The sequence below is a fragment of the Vespula pensylvanica genome, chromosome 4, assembly GCF_014466175.1.
Source record: "Vespula pensylvanica isolate Volc-1 chromosome 4, ASM1446617v1, whole genome shotgun sequence".
NCBI lineage: Eukaryota > Metazoa > Arthropoda > Insecta > Hymenoptera > Vespidae > Vespula > Vespula pensylvanica.
The window spans coordinates 9,730,827-9,748,818 of NC_057688.1; the positions used below are offsets into that span (position 1 = coordinate 9,730,827).

Genomic DNA, 17,992 nt, shown 5'->3' on the forward strand with positions numbered 1-17,992 from the left:
ATTAAATTATAAAGCAGACAGTATCCAATATTATTCTTTTTGACAACGTTCGAATGATTATAAACCGATCGTTACAAAAAATAATCAATTTAGATAAATATTTTTCTGAAAACTATTCGACAATTCTTTTTATCGAGTTGTCAGAGCTACCGAGCAATTTACTGTACTCCAAATTAACCGGATAAGAATAAAAGCGATTCTTAAAGTTAACAATCGTCGAGGCCTCTCTTTTTCACCCTCCCTCTCTTTCTCTTTTTCTCTCTTATGAGCGACAGGAGCAAATTCCAAAAGAAAAAGAGGAAAAGAAAGGATACCCGATGCGTTCGAAATGTTTTTCCAGCGTAACGACCGAAAAAAAAGCCCCTTTCCGAGCGAATCGCTCTTTCGTTCTTCGCAAAACTGGTTAAACTCGAAGAGAGAAAAAATGAGAGAGAGAGAGAGAGAGAGAGAGAGAGAGAGAGAGAGAGAGAAAGAGAAAGAGAGAGGAAGGAAAGAGGTCGGCCCCCCCAAAGAAAAGGACAAACCGCATTATTACGAAGAATAGTGCGTCGTTCCTCGTGCGTACGAGCACGCTCGTATATACGTACATTCGTATATGCGTACTTACGTATATACATAAATACATAGGCGCTTACGTACTCGTTCATTCTGGTCTTGGCATCGCTATTCCGGCGTCCTTGAACAATGATCCGAATGCGGAGCAACGTACCGTTTCCATCTCGAAACGCACGATCCTAATCGTTAATTGGGGGGTAGCTCGATCATGCTAGCCACCCTCCCCGGATATTCTTTCGAAAGGGTTGCTGCCAGGGTAGGTAGTTATGTATATGCATATCCTGGTCCATGGAGAAGAAGAAAAAGAAAAGAAAGAAAGAGAGAGAGAGAGAGAGAGATAGAGAAAAGTGAAGGAACGAAAGAAAGGAGCTGCTAATTGACACGAGCGATTGCACGTAACGGTATAATTAGAGAGAAGAATACGGAGCCCGGGCCGGTGCACCGATGAACCAATGAACCGGCCAGGGAAGGAGAGAAAGAGAAGAAGAGGAGGAGAACGGAAGAGCGGGCGGTTGAGGAGAGAGAGAGAGAGAGAGAGAGAGAGAGAGAGAGAGAGAAGAGAGCGAGGACGAGAAGAAAGGATAGAAAGGCAGAAAAGCAAAGGGGAAGAGAAGCAGCAACGGCGACGGTGGCAGCCGCCGGGTTTCGTGCGACCGATCGAGGGGGCTCCCTCTTTGGCAAGAGTAAGAGAGTAAAAGAGAGATCGAAGAAGTTAGAAAAAGAAAGAGAGAGAGAGAGAGAATAAGAGTAAGAGAGGCACACATCGAGAACAAGGATGGAAGGATCGTTCGAGCGTCGAGAGAGCGAAAACTAGTGAGAGTAAGAGAAAGAGAGAGAGAGAGAGAGAGAGCAGGGAAAGGGGTAGATGAGAAAAGAAAGAGAGAAAGAGAGAGCGAGAGAGAGAAAAAGAAAGAGAGAAAAGTCGTGGATTCTGGCTGATTCGCGAGCATTCCGTAGCATCTCAGCACGGCAGTAGGTTTCACACCGTGATTCGTACCCTTAGGGCTCGCAGCAGCACGAGGCGGTCCTTCCACGAGGAGAATCGTTCTCCATAGTGTTCTTTCTCTCTCTCCCTCTCATTCTCTCATTCGCTCTTTCACGGCGTCTCCCTCCGCGCGTCGGTGCCGAAGGAGGCACACACCGGTGCCGCGAGGATCCCTCGACGTAGTCGCGCTCGACGCCTCGAACGGCGAGCGTCTTTCTCTCTCTCTCTCTCTTCTCTGTTCTATTACGTTCGCTAAAAAGATATTTCAAGAGAGATCAAGAAACTTTGCATTTACGCGATAAATTTTTACAGAAGGCGTCAAGAAAAAACACAAGAGAATAAAGTATTCGATCTATCGAGAAAATTGAAAGACTTGCAGTGTAGAATTGTTAGGGAGAGAAGGGAAAGAAGGAGATCGGTGGTGTCCTGGAGGAATACGATAGAGATCGGAATTGCTCCAGAAACGATTCCTCCTTCTTGAGAGTAAGAGAGGGAGACGAAAGAGAAAGAGATTCGGAGAGTTTCACGTCGAGCGTTCGCTCGCTCGCTCGCTCGTTCGTTCGTTCGTTCGTTCGTTCGTTCGTTCGTACGTTCTCCTTTTACTCTCCTTTGACATCGTCAACGAGCCTCTTTCAATCTCGTCTCTGATTCGCAACGAGAGGATCGTTAGTTCGATCTGGCATCGAGTAATAGTAGACAGAGAACGACTTTTCCGTCGCGTGGGAGTCGAATACTCGCACTCGCGTGCGCCCGCGCGCTCGCGCGCGCTCCAACCAACTAGCCAGTCGGCTAGCGCACGTAAATCGAGCTGATATCGAGATTTTCAGCGAACGTTTTCAGCGTTTAGAAAGGAGAACGAGTATCTTAGGGAGTATAAGAAAAGTTCTTCGTATGAGAAGAATCTCATCGTCATCGTCTCTATCTATCTCTCTGTTTTGTTTATGTATACCTACATCTATCCGTAGCAAGCTCGATGTAGCAAACTCGCTGGCATACAACGTATTGTTCTCCGTAGGTGTTTTACGAGCGTTTCGTGGAATCTCCAAAGCAAATGTAGAAAGTGAGACAGAGAGAGAGAGAGAGAGAGAGGGGGGAGGAAAAAGAGAGAAGGAACGAGAAGAAAGACACGAGCTTTAGGAAAACGAAAGATTTGCTTTCGAAGAAACGTTGAATACGTTGTTAAACAAATTCCGGACATCTAAAAATCGTCGACTCGTTTGGAGAACCCTTCATAAAATAGCCGCGCGAAATAGCCGCGTGTCTTCACCCGTACCGACCGCCCAGTGTTAACAGTCTCGAAGGCCAGGTGTTCGAAACTTTGGTGAAACAACGTGTAATCAGCGCTCTCCTCTCGCGGGGTCTTTCTCGTTCTATCTCTGTCTCTTCGTTCCGTTGACTCGACGTTTCTTATTAAAACGACGAAGCCGATAGCTACGGAGGAAATGGGTCGAGAGGTTTCCGTCAGGCAAGTGTCATTGAGTGCTTTGAAAAACAGAGACGAAGTTATTTAACGAGTTTCGTAAGAATAAGAAGAAAACGAAGAAGAGACAAGAAAAAAAAAGAAAAGGAAAAAGAAGAAGACAACGGCGAAGATCTAATCTAATCATTCGATTTCATCTACCTTTAAACGAGTTCGATCTCTCGATATATGTATCTCGATCTCGGATATGTGCTCGCGCGCTTTTTGAAAAATAGAAGAACGCTCTTCGCGTATCCTAGAAAGATCTGGAAAGGTAGATCACGAGAATTAGTCGAGTGAACGGTGACAAACAAGGTCGACAAAAATGATGGGCGAACGTTTAATGTACGATGAGGATGTGCGGCACTCGATCCAGTTGACAAAGAAAATACACGCGCCAAGTACGACTCGTTGAAAGCTGTTCTTGTTTGTCATTCAACGCGAGACCCCCGCGCGTCGATCGTCCTTTTGGTACACGTTGGAAATTTCAAGTGAACTTGCTCCTCGTCGATGCAAGGCGTAATTGTATTCCACGAGGGTTAAACAATAACACGCTGGTTAACGACGTTGGATATCATCGATTGGTGAGTAAACGATTACCGATTTGTCACTGTTTCATTGTAATTATTTGTCCACGCTCCATCGGGCACCACCTCTCCCTCATTAGCTTCTTTTTTCTCTTGAGAGAGGGAGAGAGAGAGAGAGAGAGAGAGAGAGAGAGAGAGAGAGACTCGAATCGTTTCGGGATTATCAATAACACAAAGAGTTACCATTAATAATACGAATAGATCTTACCGTACAACTTTCTAATGATAAGAATAAGAAGGAGAAGGAGGAGTAGGCGAAGAAGGCAATGAAAGAATCATAAAGATAGAAGTGCTCTTTTATAGATATGTATATACGAGAGTCATATTATAATTCGCATGATTTTACATACTTTCTAGACGACTACCGGCTATCTTTCTTACGTCAAACGTCCTCTTATTGAAAATATATAGAGGTATGTAATTAGAAAGGAGAGTTCTTATTATATATTTTAGTTCGGACAACTGTGTGATCAAACCACACGTGTGTTTACATACATACTTACATACCTACGTACTGATCACCATATAAGAAGTGTTTCTTTTTAAAACAAAGAAAAAGAATATAGAAAAAAAAAAAAAAAAAGAAAGAGAAATCTTTATGTTCAACGGTATATGCGGCTCTAGGAAAGATAGGTGGGAGGCGTTCGGTATGATAAAAGCGACCGGTAAGATAAATTCTCATCGGCGCGTTCGCCAAGCCGTAAAGAGATGCATCGGCACTGGACACGTAGCGTGGCTTTGCGATCGGTAAACCAGAGAGCAAGTACCAAGGAAGACGTTGCTAGCTCAGGATTTATTCCTTGTAATCGCTAAAGTGGCAATGATTTAACGATGTCTCGAAAGATTAATCGGCAGCCTCTTTTAACGACTCTTAATGCCGCTCGTAAATCATCTCGCTAAATCTCAGAGTGCGAGAAGCTGATTTTATTGTATTTCACTCGCTAATCATAGTGCTCCGATTCCTCTTTTCCCTTTACCTTATCGTCTCGTCGTATCTTTTGTTAAGTTCGCTGATTTATCTCATGTATATACATAGTAAGTACGTAGATACTTTCTCCTTTTATAATAGCGAATAAAATAGAATTGTAAGTAGCGATCCTCTGTGTCAAGAAAAGAAAAAGAAACAACTACTTAAATGGAAATTTCATTAATCGATCTCTTTGTAGAATCTCAAGCACAAGAATTTTCTACAGTTCGTGCTTTCGAACGTAGCTTTGCCTACACACGATTCGACGACCTTCTCGATTCAGAGTGCAGAATTTATGCATCAACGTCTCGAGCTACCTGCGATCGTGGGTATCTCGAGGATACGGCAACGATCTCTTAATTACTCGAGCAAACGACTTTGCTGACAGCGCTAGTAATTGAAGTCTTCTCTGATGGTTGATCGAGTAGATTAATAATAACGCTCGATGTACTATGCAGAATTATGTATTATCGCGAATACTCGAAGTTAACGACACCTCGTTAGGATCGAGCAATGGATGCAATCGGTGTTATCTTTAAACAATTATCGAAGATGTCTCATTGACGTACAAGGTGGAACACAGGAAAAGTATATTGAAGAAAAATCGATCACGTAAGCGATTGAAAATTTTCGTTGGCGTTAACGGAACGATAAGTCGATAGAACGAAGAAGAAGAAGAAGAAAGAAAAAAATAAACAGCGTGGACCATAAGTAACGTTAATAGTTTTCCCGATGCCATTCGTAAATCAATCGAGAACCGTGTAATAAAAGCGAACGCTTAGCTAACAATCCTGGCACTCACGTTTATCCTAACGATTATTGCTTGATTACGTAGGAAGTAGTCGCATTTATGATGGCTGCGTGAACGTTCGCACGCGTAAGAAAAAGGTAGAAAGAAAGAAAAAGAGAAAGAGAGCGAAAGATCCGTAACCAGGGACGATGATAAAGTCGCCTTCGTCTTCGTCCTCGTCGTTGTCGTCGTCGTCGTCGTCGTCGTCGCCTTCGCGAAAACTCGCGAAAAGAAAGAAACAAACAAAGAAACAAAAAAAGAAAGAAAGTAAAAAGATGGAAAAGGAAAAAAAAGAAGTTCAAAATTGCCTTCGATATTTTGTAACGAACGATAAAGTGATATGCGCGTCAGATTATCGCTGGCATTAAAAACTTTCTCTGTCGTGTTGGTGGACGAGCTGACACGCCGCTGAAATCTTATACAGCCCCGTAATATCGCGGTATACGGGATTTACAGCGCCATAACGAACGCATCGCGGATTTCAACCGGCGACATTCCCCGCTCGCCAACGAGTTTTATCCGCGCTTTTATCTCGAGCCTTTATAATGAAAATACGAACCGTAGGCGCGAGTACAAGACGCGCGCGCGTTTCACGTTCTTCGTTCCGAGAGCACCTGTAAAAACGATTTCTCTTTGAGAACGGAAAAAAGACTCTCGCGTCTATTTACTATTTACATATAGAGTTTGAAGTCTAAAGAGTTTCTAATTTTATCATTTTTAAAAATTATTCTCTTGTAAATCTTCAATAGCTTCGAAGGAAAAGATTTATCGCGTAATAATCGTCTAATAACAAAGTTATGAAAATATAGCGTTTAATAAAAGATTAGAAATAATAGGAAATTGTTAGAGAATTTTGTTGGTATTAAATTAAATGTTAGAAGTCATAAATGGGACAGTGTGTTCGCGCGCTCGGTACCTATTTGAAGTTATGTACCTTAGCGCAATAATATTTTGCCAATTAAAAATCAGTCCTCGCCGGAGGATAAATTAGTGCAGCTACGATGTTAATAAGGTACCTTCGCGAAAGCGTCGTAAAAGTTATGAGTTACGGCTGAACGACTCCCCAAGCGCGTAGCTACGCTCAAGTAACGTAACGTAGTACGTAGAGGCGTACAGTCCACCGAATCGAGGCTAACAAACAACAAACCGTTTGCCATTTACAGGAAGAGATTATACAGGCCGTTGAATGCAGAAGATGCATACGGCTTTCGTGCGTTGTACGTAGTATGCGACTAACGAGCGAGCAAGTTCGAGCCTTTGGATAATTGCGTGCGCAAACGCGTCTGACTTCGCGTACTTCGTGTACTTTCGGATAATTCTATAACGTATTTCGATCCGAGCACGTTATTACCTATATTTTCTCGATTAGGTTTCTATCGGTATGCGGTCTATCTCACGTTTGCGAATTGCCTCCGGTCATGATTTACATTGCTAGAATATTCGATTGAGACTTTTAGTGGAACGAGTCAATAATTTGATCGCGATAAAAGTACCCAACGATTGCTGCCCGTCGAATTCCGGCCAATTATAAGCGAATAAATATTCTCGTTATCACCTACTTTATATATCCTGTCGTTTTTCTATATCGTAATGTAAGGAAATGAATAATATTTTATTACCTTACGATCCTGACAAGCGTCGATCAGGCTCAGTGTACCTGTACCAGCAGCTCTTCCTTCCAGGTTCAGATCTCCTATCTCCTCTCCAGCTTTTCTCTCTCTCTCTCTCTCTCTCTCTCTCTCTCTCTCTCTCTCACTCTCTCGCCCTTTCTCTCTCTCTCTCTCTCTCTCTTCTCCCCTCATCTGGTCCCTCCGTATTCCCTCCTCACCCTTCTCTCCTCTCACCGACCTCGTAGACAGGCTCTCGTTTTCTTCTGCGTACGTACATCTCGAGTGTGTGTACACCATCCTTAGCTTCCAGCTTCGTTAAGAGGACTCGAGTTGTCTTGGTACTTCGCGTGAAAATCTAGAATCGATTCGTTCGCCCACCGATCGACTTAACGCTCATTTTATTCCATCGGTCGTACTTAAATAAGAGTCAATATCGGGGATCGAGGTAGAAGGACGATTATTAATGGAAACCTTCGTCGAAAGTAGGAGAGTCATGATCATTCTAAATAATCCTGATGCCGAGGGCAGGTTGCGATTACGAAGTTGGATGAGTCGGTCATACGCCATGATGGTTTTATGGTGATCCGTCTGGATTATCTCGTGGTCATATAGGGCTTCTGTGGGCAGAACAAAGAATATGTTAATGAAAGGTACCGTACAAAGCGTGCTTTCTCAGTTGCTCCTCGCATTTGTCGCATCTATTGTCCGAAAGATTGTACAGAAGGAAAGAAAATTGGCGAGTGTATTTACGAGAACAGAAGTGAGTTCAACGAAAAATATGATAAATGACGGGCCATTCAAAATGCATGTCAATGCATTTGTTGAAGATTTAGTTCTTTGAAGAAATTCGAGACCGGACTATTTCAAGTTGGAGAAGAAGCATCGTCGAGACGCGCATCCATCTTGGATATTAGGGCTATTAACTTGCCGATCGGCAGGAAGGATTGTAATTCTGACCCTTGATGAAGCGGAGAGCGTACATATGTACGTTCTACGTACGTTACGCGTGACGTATGTATGTAGATACATACGTAACGTACGTAGAGAGAACGCAGCTCATTCGGCAACAAATGTAGCGGTGCTTATATTACCCACGGTCATGTCTTGTTCAACACACCGGGGAGATACTTTATTGCTGATAATTCGAGCCAGCCCGTGAGACATGCCGAAGCACGCCATTTACATTCCTGTCGCGATCACAAATGCATTTTATATACCGGCTAATATCCTGCTCGATCGCGTGGGCTAGATACATAGGTGCGTACGTGTACGCGCATACATATACTAAGAGAAAGACGAAGGTAACGTACCGTATGATGATACGTCTTTGTGCTAGTGGTGATGACCGGTGCTTGTACTTACGTACTGGTCCTGTGGGCAGCCATGATCTTTGCCTTGGAACGAAAAACAGCCGAGTCCTACCGATTATGGTACATCGATTCGACATTACACCTTGCTCGGACTTTCTCGCTCCTGGACCCATGGCGTAGCTTGGGCCCTTGCCTCCTTGGATCTTGCTCTTGCCAACCGGGCTCCTTCGCTTGCCAGCCAAGACCGGATAATATGAACTACGTCCTTGAGTTACGAGTTACAGACTGCATAACTTTTCATTTTATACTCCTGTCCTATTGCCCTTACACGCGTACGATCTTAAGGATAGATAGTCGCGATTTTTGCCTGTGCCAACGGGAGATAAGATCATCGAAGGGTTACCTCGCTCTTACCCGTAATAAAGTTCGTTTTTCGTTGCTCCAAGATAACAAATGCAAAAGCATTTTTTATAAGCCCTAGACTATTGTCGTTCTTGCATTCGTAACCGCCTTCCGGTTTACTCGGAACACGCTTGTCTCTTCGTATCGCGACAAGGATTACGAAATACTTTCAAAACTAGAATCTAGAACTGCCGATTGAACTTGAAAAACTACGGTGGAGCAAGGCGTACGAGTTGGAACGAAAGATATCTACGTGGTTCTTGTTCTTAACCAGACCTGTCGAATTCGGAAGCTGCAAACTGCTTTCATCCTTATCGCGTTTAGCTGCTTTGTACGAGGCAATTGACGCAACGTAATAGCACGTGATACCGGTATATAGATACTTTTACGATATTCCATTATATCGTATAGAAAATTATACACGTGTAACTATTTATTATACTTATTATACATTTCCAAGCGAAATAAGCGAAGATACCGACGTTCGATTATCGATTCTTCTATAGTTTATTCTTCTTTCTCATAAAAATATATTGTAAATACAACAAAGGCATTTTGCTTGTAGTTAGAGTAAACTTGGAATGGGCTATGTAGCTTTGAACGCACAAAATTTCGACACTGCGATAGTCTAAGATTGTCTCTATCGAGCGGAATGTAATTAAACTAACGATACGTTTAACTCTCCATACCTACTGTGGCAATTCTCGTTTGGTGAAAAACCAAGCTCGGGAAGAATTACATGGCTACCGCCGTTCAAAAATCTTACGGGTGTGTATAGCTCGTCCAGTAAGTTTTCATTCTATTAAATCAAAAGCTTTCGAAGCGATTATGAGTACATGGATTCGACGTTGCACCTTGCTCATACGTACATGATAGTTGGGGCATATATGTCGTTGCTCTTGGTCTGGTTCGGTCGGTACTACTGGATAAAATATATCGCTGGTATTAAGTTATGACTGACAAATTTAGTAACTTAAATCTTGCTCGCTGGTTCGGCTCGATCGTTCGTTTGGCCGTATGGCTTTAATACACGATGTTTGTATGTACTACGAAATATGGCGATCTAATTACTTCGGTTATATAAACCATTAGAAAATAATGTCTCGTTGGTACGAACTCGTTTTTTTTACCCACTTGGAACGTACATACCAAGTCGAAACAGGAATTATCGCGTTTGTCATTTCCTTAATTTATAATACGAATAAAGAAAGGTATCGACAGGAGTCACGAGCATGAGCAATGTCCCGCGATAAGATAAGGTAATAGTCGATCGCTAAACTATGCTTTATATTTTTAGATAAAGATGATAGTGCACGGCGGTCTATTGGTGATCCTGAAATTGGTACTGATTCTTGCTGCATCGACTATTCCAGGAACGTGGATGTAAGTATGCCAATCGATAAATTTTTATTATCGTAATGATAATGAAAAAAAGAAAAAGAAATATTATTTATGCGTTCTCGTCTCGTATCTATTTATTTTACCATATCTATCGTAAGAAATTCGAAGGTATGGTATTTCCTCTGGAACTAATCTTGTACTAACAACTGCATTAGACTCGAATATACGATTGTGAATCTTTTTACGACGGATGTTGTTACGATCGATTAAGAATCAGGAATGATCGAAGAAGATTGAATCCGAAATGAAAATAAAAGAAAAGGAAAAAAATCTAAGTGTAAGTAGAAAAAGAAGGAGCTTACAGATGTTTCTTTTACCTTCCGGAGAGCGATTCAGATCAGCCGATATAAATCTCTTCTTTGCAAACGAGCAAGAAGAAGCAGTACCGGTCCTGTCACTTCGACCGACCGACTGGAAGAGCCACTTGGACACGCAGATTGTTTATATTGCAAATAGTGATAAATACGCAGAGTCATCGTGTCCCTTTCTCTTTTTTTTTCCTTTTTTCTCTTTTCTTTTTTTTTTTCCTTTCTTTCTGGTTTCCTAGCGTGAAAGGTCGAACCTATTCGTTGGAAGGACACGTTGTCACGAAAGGATACGCTTTCGTGACGCTTCGAGCGCTTTTTTCAAGCTCTTTTTCAAAGAACTAGAAAATCCAATTATCTTTGGGAAAGAAGCAATCGATGGAAAGTTTTGAGTAAAGGAAAAATCTGGAGCGATCCCGACGAAATCACAAAGAGAGAGGAAGAGAAAGAGAGAGAGAGAGAGAGAGAGAGAGAGAGAGAAGCGCGGGTGAGTTGGGACCATTCAATGATTGGTCATGCTATGGCGTAGGGTAGAACACTGGGGTGAGAATGGCAATTCAAAAATTGGACACACTCTCCTTGTCAGGGGTACCAACCAACAGCGTGCGATCGCTGCAGGCACGAAAAATTCCTTTCGATCGAGTTCCCACGAAATATCCCAGGCGGACCTACCTCTTCGACAAAGACCTATAAATTATACGTTACGCGCTGAATTTGGCAAGATTCGAAAGGGTCATACCCTCCCCTTTTGCGATACGCCTATGTACGTATGTATACGTGTACATATTAATTTATCGATCGTCGAGGCCGTTCTTAAATTGCTAAAATTAGCGAATATACCGCCAGCTTACTCTTTTCTTTCCTTCTCTCTTTTTTCTTCTTTTCTTTTCTTTTCTTTCTTTCTTTTTTTTTTTTTTATTCTCGACCGGTACATCCACGGCACATCGTCGCCGGGATAACATTTTCTTTTCCTATTAATCTGCCTCGTTCTCTGCGAGCCGTAATCGCGTGGGTGGGCCCGTCGCACCTCTAAGACGGTTAATCCTTCTTACGTTGCTTTAAGAATTAAGACACGAACACAATGCGTCAAGGAGACCAACTTCTTTGTATCTAAATCTTGACCTTATCGTCCAATTAGTCGTGCAATGATATGTTCTATATAGAGTTAATGCAGTTTCATCCAAGGATTAGAAGTCATTTTGGTATTACAATAAACGAATAGTATAGATCCGATTGGATGTTATCGAAAATTTATTTTTCTCTAATGAGAATTTTCTGTCGAAGCGTATAGAAAAAAAAAAAAAAAAAAAAAGAAAAAAAGAATTATTCAAAGAATCATCGATATCTTTATCCGTAACAGTTACGATTATCGCTCAAGCACTCGTGTTAACGTTCGTTTGATATTAGATGGAGTCGCACGATAACCTTCGTGTTGTAGTTCAGGAATCGCTAATCTTGTATCTACGGTTAACATCCTTTTAGGTCAACGGCCAACAGCGTTCCAAGATTAGATTCCACAGGAGCAGATAAATATTTCGCGGGTGCCATGTTCCCTGCGTGAACTGTCCTGATCCGAATCGCAGCATAAACCCTCGTAAATAGCGTTTCACACGAATCTTGCTGATATCGCGAAGCGCCGATTAAAAAAGTGGCCCGTCGAGCGTTCCTTTTCGGCCCACGTAAGGAAAAAAAAAGAATAATAAAAAAAAAAGAAAAAAAAAAAAAGAATAAAAAGAAGCAGCACGTCGAACGATTACGGGACAGTCTATATTGCTCGTATCACGTTATTTTATTTAATGCATTAATTTGAGGGTTTAACGTGTGAGAGAAGATCAAGAAAGGAGAGAGAGCAAGAGAATGTTTTTTTTGGCTTCTTGTTTCCTCTTTCGTTAAAAAAGAAAAAAGAAATTCGACGCTCGTATCAAGACAAGACTGTGAATCTGATCATTTGTAAAAGAACGTATTGAGCTCTACGTGCTTAAGTGTTCGAAATTGAAATTCGCACGCTAACGTCCATTAATCTTCTCTAATCTATGCAATAAGAAATATGCAAAGGAGATAAAAGTCGAACTGGGAACATAATAAATCGGATGATCCTCGTTGAGCGAGAGGCTCGATATTTAACGTCGAAAGGACGACGGTATAGGAGCTCGCGCTTATATTCGAACGTCGGTACAATCTTTTAAGAGACACAAGACATTACTTTTTTCGGGACCAGGGGCCAGTGCAACCCACGAGAATCTCAGCGTGGTTAGTGATGCCGATGGTGGTGGTGGCCTCTCGAGCTGCTGCGTGGGCCGAATCCTTCGAAATATTATCGTTCCCTTCTGCCCATTTCCCCGCTCGTGTCATTGTTTTACAGAGGGGAGTGCAAAGCCGATGATATATCGCGGCTGAAGTTCATTCTAGAATATTAATGCGCTCTATTATGTACTCCCTAGATTCTACCTCTCCAGGGTTGCAAGCCGAATTCAAAAGAAATCCGTGGAATCTCACGTTGAGTGTCACTCAGCAAAAAAGAATATCGGCGACATCAATTCGAGGATTTCGTTCCTTCTTAAAGAAATTCCTCTCGAGTGTATCACCGTTATCTCCTACGCCCGCGAACCTCTATTATCGTCGATTTTCTCGACAAATAGTTATGTCTATTTATAACGAAACATAACGGGCGGCTTCGTCTTATTATAGCAAAAAATCAATGTATACGTCGGCCGAGATAACTTCTAGTGACCTTAACGTTACGTTTTAAAGCTTCGTTTAACGTGCCCTTAATTAATTTTGCCGGTTCGTTGAAAATAATTTTTGTTTAAGATAATATCCGATCCTCGTGATGATCGCCGTCTTCGTCGTCGACGTCGACGTAGTCCTCGTCATCGTAATACAGGGGGAGAAATCATTGACGCGATTCTAATCAGCTCGATGCACGCTATTACGCACGATAGTGGACGCACGTAGAGTTTATTCAAGAGATCGCACGAACGGCCATCTCGAATTACAGATTAGCTCGTCCCAGCCTGTAACCTCCCCTTGACTTCTGTCTTTGACGGCGTCGTTCCATCAACTCGGTCCGTTGACTCACAAATGCGCCATTAAGAATAGCCGTGGAGGAAATCCGAGGGCCGTTCCTCGCCCACGGACTGCCTGCACCGAATTTATATAATCGGCGTAACAAATCTCTTCTAGGCGTTAAGGAGGGGCCTAGCTCGTTCACGATAGGGCCGCTTCGTAAACCCCGTGCATTCGACTGCCTATCTCTAACTATTGCTTTACGGAGTAATACCTGAGAAAAATGTCCTTGCTTTTTTACTCGAAACTCAGCTTATTATGGTTACTATGGTAAAACTATATCGTTGTGTACTAAGGTATTCGCCATGATTGCAAGGGGGATAACGATCGGAATGTCTGCGAACGGTGAATAGAAAGAAAAAAGAAGTATGCGTTTTCTTCTCGTTGAATCCTTTAAGAGTCCCCATTATTTCTCGGAAAGAGAATCGAAGATCTCTCTACTTCGCTATACTTTTTTTTTTTCATCTTACTATCCATTTACGAAGAACAAAAAAATGGAAGAAAGAAAAGTTTTGCCTCGTTCACTAAAAATGTCGTATCATCGGTGATTTTAGAAACATGGGCGTGCAGCACTTTCCACAATTGGAGACGGCTCAGCTGATGGAAACTTACGACGTAGAAGCCTCGACGATTTGCATCGGTCTGAAGGGTCTCTCTCAGGGACAGGGGAAGCTTTGCCAATTATCCGTGGATCATATGCCGAGCGTGGCGAAGGGCGCCAAATTTGGAGTCCTCGAGTGCCAGCATCAGTTTCGAGATAGAAGGTGGAACTGTTCCACCGTCAACGATGAAACTGTTTTCGGACCGATCCTTAAAATAGGTGTGCCATTATCAGCCATTTCCAATATCTAAAATCGTAGAACGGTAGTAACGACAATCGGATCTGTTATTTATTAATCGAAATTGGGATTACATTGCAGCAAGCAGAGAAACCGCGTTTGTACATGCTATCACAGCCGCGGGGGTTGTTTATTCCATAAGTCGAGCTTGTAGGGACGGACAATTATCGTCGTGCGGTTGTTCGAGAAGTAGCAGACCCAGAGATCTTAATCGCGAATGGATTTGGGGTGGATGCGGCGATAATCTCGAATATGGATATAAGTGAGTGAAATAGTGAACGAGTTATTTTGCTCCATCATTATCTCTATGTAATATATGCGTGTGTGTGTGTGTGTGTATTTTTAATGCGATTTTATAGGTTCACCCAAGCATTCGTCGACGTAAGAGAACGCGAGCGTAGCTTCAAAAGAGGTAGTAGAGAACAAGGGAGAAGCCTAATGAATTTGCACAACAACGAGGCAGGACGTAGGGTATCTATCGTCCATTATTTTCGACGATTTTAATATAGATGAAAGAAAAATTAAATTAAAGATATTGTTTCTTAACAGGCTGTTATAAAAAGGTCTAAAGTGACATGCAAATGTCATGGGGTTTCTGGTAGTTGCAGCTTGATCACCTGTTGGCAACAACTTGCGTCGTTTAGAGAAGTTGGTATGTCATTTCTTTTTTTATAAATTTATCTTGCAAATTGGCAAATTTTGGAAGTAGCAAAAAATGAAGGTTTTCATCGATAATTCGACTCGTTCTATAGGTGATCTTTTACTGGACAAATATGACGGTGCAACCGAAGTTCGAGTAAACAGGCGTGGACGATTATCCATGCGGGATCCAAGATTTTCTTTGCCTACCGCTAATGATTTAGTTTATTTGGATGACTCGCCAAACTATTGTCTTCCAAATGATACTCTTGGCTCTTTAGGTAATATGTGTGTGTATGTGTGCGTCTGTGTATACGTAAACGATTGTATTTATCAAATAATTTGTCGTTAATAATATCTCTTATTTTACGTCATCGTAGGTACGCATGGACGAATTTGTAACAGAACATCGTCCGGTATGGATGGATGTAATCTTCTCTGTTGTGGAAGGGGTTACAATACTCAAAAGTCAACGATAAGGGAAAGATGCGATTGTAAATTCCATTGGTGTTGCTTCGTTGAATGTAAAACATGCGTTAAAAATATTGATATTCATACCTGCAAATAAGTTTGCACGTGTGTCATTATATATAGTATACTTTTAAAGTTAATATTACTTGGAATCCAAGTTTTATGCCATGAAGGTATCGACTAACGAAAAAAATCTATGCAGTATGTAGGGTGTTCGATTCAACGTGATCATCTACATACCATCCATTTGTATTTAACGTTTTGCATTAAACATTTTTCTATCGTTATATTTTTTCCTTTACGACGTACGTTTATTACGTAAAAAATGAAAACTATGGGAATTTTTGGAAAGATGACTAAATTAAATTTAACACCCTACGTAATTCGGTAGTGTAATTCGCACTATATTGATGACGGTGTATATTTTGATAACAATTTTAGAATAATCGTACAAATTTTAGATGTATACTAGAAATTTATAAACGTAATCATAATTTAGAAATGTAATTAATTTGATCAAAATATTCATAGATAATAATTTAACGATCATACATATATGCGAAAAGCATATATCATACTTTTATTTAAATAATTGATTTTTTATATACGTTACTAAAAATAGAGTACTTTTTGTAGATGCAGTAGTATCGATATATCGTATGGCCTATTGGAAACTTATATGAACAAAGGCCTTTTACTGCACAACTGTATTTTTACATTACATTCATCATGTATATCATCTCTTTTGATGTATATTTATCGTAACTAATAATATGATGATAATATGATGATAATTATTTAAAGTATTTCACTTTCTAAATATTACACAGATTTCAAAGACTCATATTATAAAAATTTATTTATTGTCATTTATAAATAATTAGACATTGTAATAAAAAAATGACTTAAGTAATCCATAAACGTATCTTTATATTTATGCTTGCTCAATAATATAAATCTTAAAAACTTTAGAAACTTATTAAAATATATTTCACTTTGTGCTGTAAGAAAAACTAACCTGAAGTTTACAAAATCGAATGCATTTGAAATTTAATAAAATCTTGAATTAATATTAATATATTGAATTATCCTATTTTATTCTATTTATTACTAAAGTTTCAGAGTTCCTACAAAATGTTCCAGTACAATGTTCTATGGTCGCAGACTCATCAAAAATGATATGTAAAGATAAGACTGGATATTATTTCCAATATATGATGTTGGATTAAAAACGGATTTGTTTTTACTATTACATAAAAAATGATAAACAATTGATAGAATAATTTATTATTCTCAGACATCTCAAATTCGTATCATACAAATTCTTATACTTTTTTTATGTATATTATGTTACAAAGTTTTTGAAATAAGAATAGCTAAATATATTTTTTTAATTCATTATATTACTTCTACATTGCAATTAATAAAATTGTTTCTTTTCTTTTTTTATCCAAGTATATTGTAATAATATTAAATAACTTTTCTTTTTATAAAACTTTCTTGAAATATTTTATATAAAAAAAAAAAAAAAAAAAAAAAACTAACTTCAATCGTAACTTATATTACTCGTGAGTTTCCCATGGTTTTTCAGGTCTGAATAAACTCCAAGGGTATGGATGAATATATCTATCAGGTTCATGAAGAATAATGTTGTTCTTTTCTAATTCTTTTAATAATAAAGATACTTTACTATTGGAACTTTCATCGTAATAAATTTCATTTATTCCACTTTCTAAACAACGCTCTGCCAGTACTTGTCCCAAAGCAATATACGCCATACTATCATATTTTCTAAAATATTTTCATGAAACTTAATCTTTTGACATTATATTGCTACTTAAATCTAATACGTAAGCAATTCTTCGTTTGATTTATATAAATATAGTTACTAACCTGTACAATAGTTTCTTAAGTGCCCATTCATTACTCGACACAGTGATAACAGGACCATTTTGAAAATGTACTATTTCGACGACTACATAACGTTGGGACGGTGAAATTTGTAATCTGTGTAAACATTAAAAATTTTAAGAAGAAAAATGTAAACAATTCTCTCTTGACGATAACCTAACCTATGATATTTTAATTATAACTTGTTAATCTTTTTAGACTTAAATAACGTACTTATGCCAGAAATTACGAAACTGTTTTTCGAGATGATATCCCTGAGGCTTCCTAGCTATTAGTAAACGTTCCAAATTTCGTGGATTCCGATTTGTAACCTCGATACAATTCTCTATTAAACTTTTATTGCCGTGTATTCCTCTCTTGAAGATGGAATTAAATAAATACAAGTTGCTTTTGATAAACATAGTCGTTTTTATATTTTTTCTTTTATCTATGTCGAATACTATAAACTAACAACTTATAAGCTCAATAATTTAAAACGGACTAAACATTCTTCACGTATATATATATATATATATATATATATATACATTTATAGTAGAACACGATTGTGTACCTTTTCTTGAAGATCGATTTGTATTTCAATAATCGATACTTAACATCGAGATTACACAATTGATATATACGTAACGATTCAACTAATAAAATTAATATAAAATAAAAATAAATCTATGAAAGATTTCTAATTTACAATTATT

At 39.7% G+C, this 17,992-nt stretch overlaps 2 protein-coding genes across 3 annotated transcripts; one reads left to right on the top strand and one right to left on the bottom strand.

The window, feature by feature from the left end:
* The first annotated feature begins 1,684 nt into the window (after window positions 1–1,684).
* LOC122628840 (protein Wnt-5b-like) lies at window positions 1,685–16,719 on the top strand. 2 transcript variants are annotated; one of them, XM_043811565.1, is made up of 8 exons: window positions 1,685–3,583; window positions 9,963–10,048; window positions 13,992–14,257; window positions 14,358–14,538; window positions 14,636–14,747; window positions 14,826–14,928; window positions 15,029–15,196; window positions 15,296–16,719. In XM_043811565.1, the coding sequence occupies exons 2-8, from the start codon at window positions 9,969–9,971 to the stop codon at window positions 15,481–15,483; spliced, it is 1,098 nt and encodes a 365-aa protein (XP_043667500.1). In that variant the 5' UTR covers window positions 1,685–3,583; window positions 9,963–9,968; the 3' UTR covers window positions 15,484–16,719. The 2 variants fall into 2 exon arrangements, with proteins under 2 accessions (XP_043667500.1, XP_043667501.1); XM_043811566.1 differs by lacking the exons at window positions 1,685–3,583; window positions 9,963–10,048 and adding an exon at window positions 11,696–12,868.
* Window positions 16,720–16,915: 196 nt separating this feature from the next.
* Window positions 16,916–17,805, bottom strand: LOC122628847 (39S ribosomal protein L18, mitochondrial). The gene is made up of 3 exons (XM_043811577.1): window positions 17,511–17,805; window positions 17,280–17,393; window positions 16,916–17,177 (listed from the first exon to the last, which is right to left on the bottom strand). The coding sequence occupies exons 1-3, from the start codon at window positions 17,696–17,698 to the stop codon at window positions 16,949–16,951; spliced, it is 531 nt and encodes a 176-aa protein (XP_043667512.1). The 5' UTR covers window positions 17,699–17,805; the 3' UTR covers window positions 16,916–16,948.
* Between the last annotated feature and the right edge of the window lie 187 nt (window positions 17,806–17,992).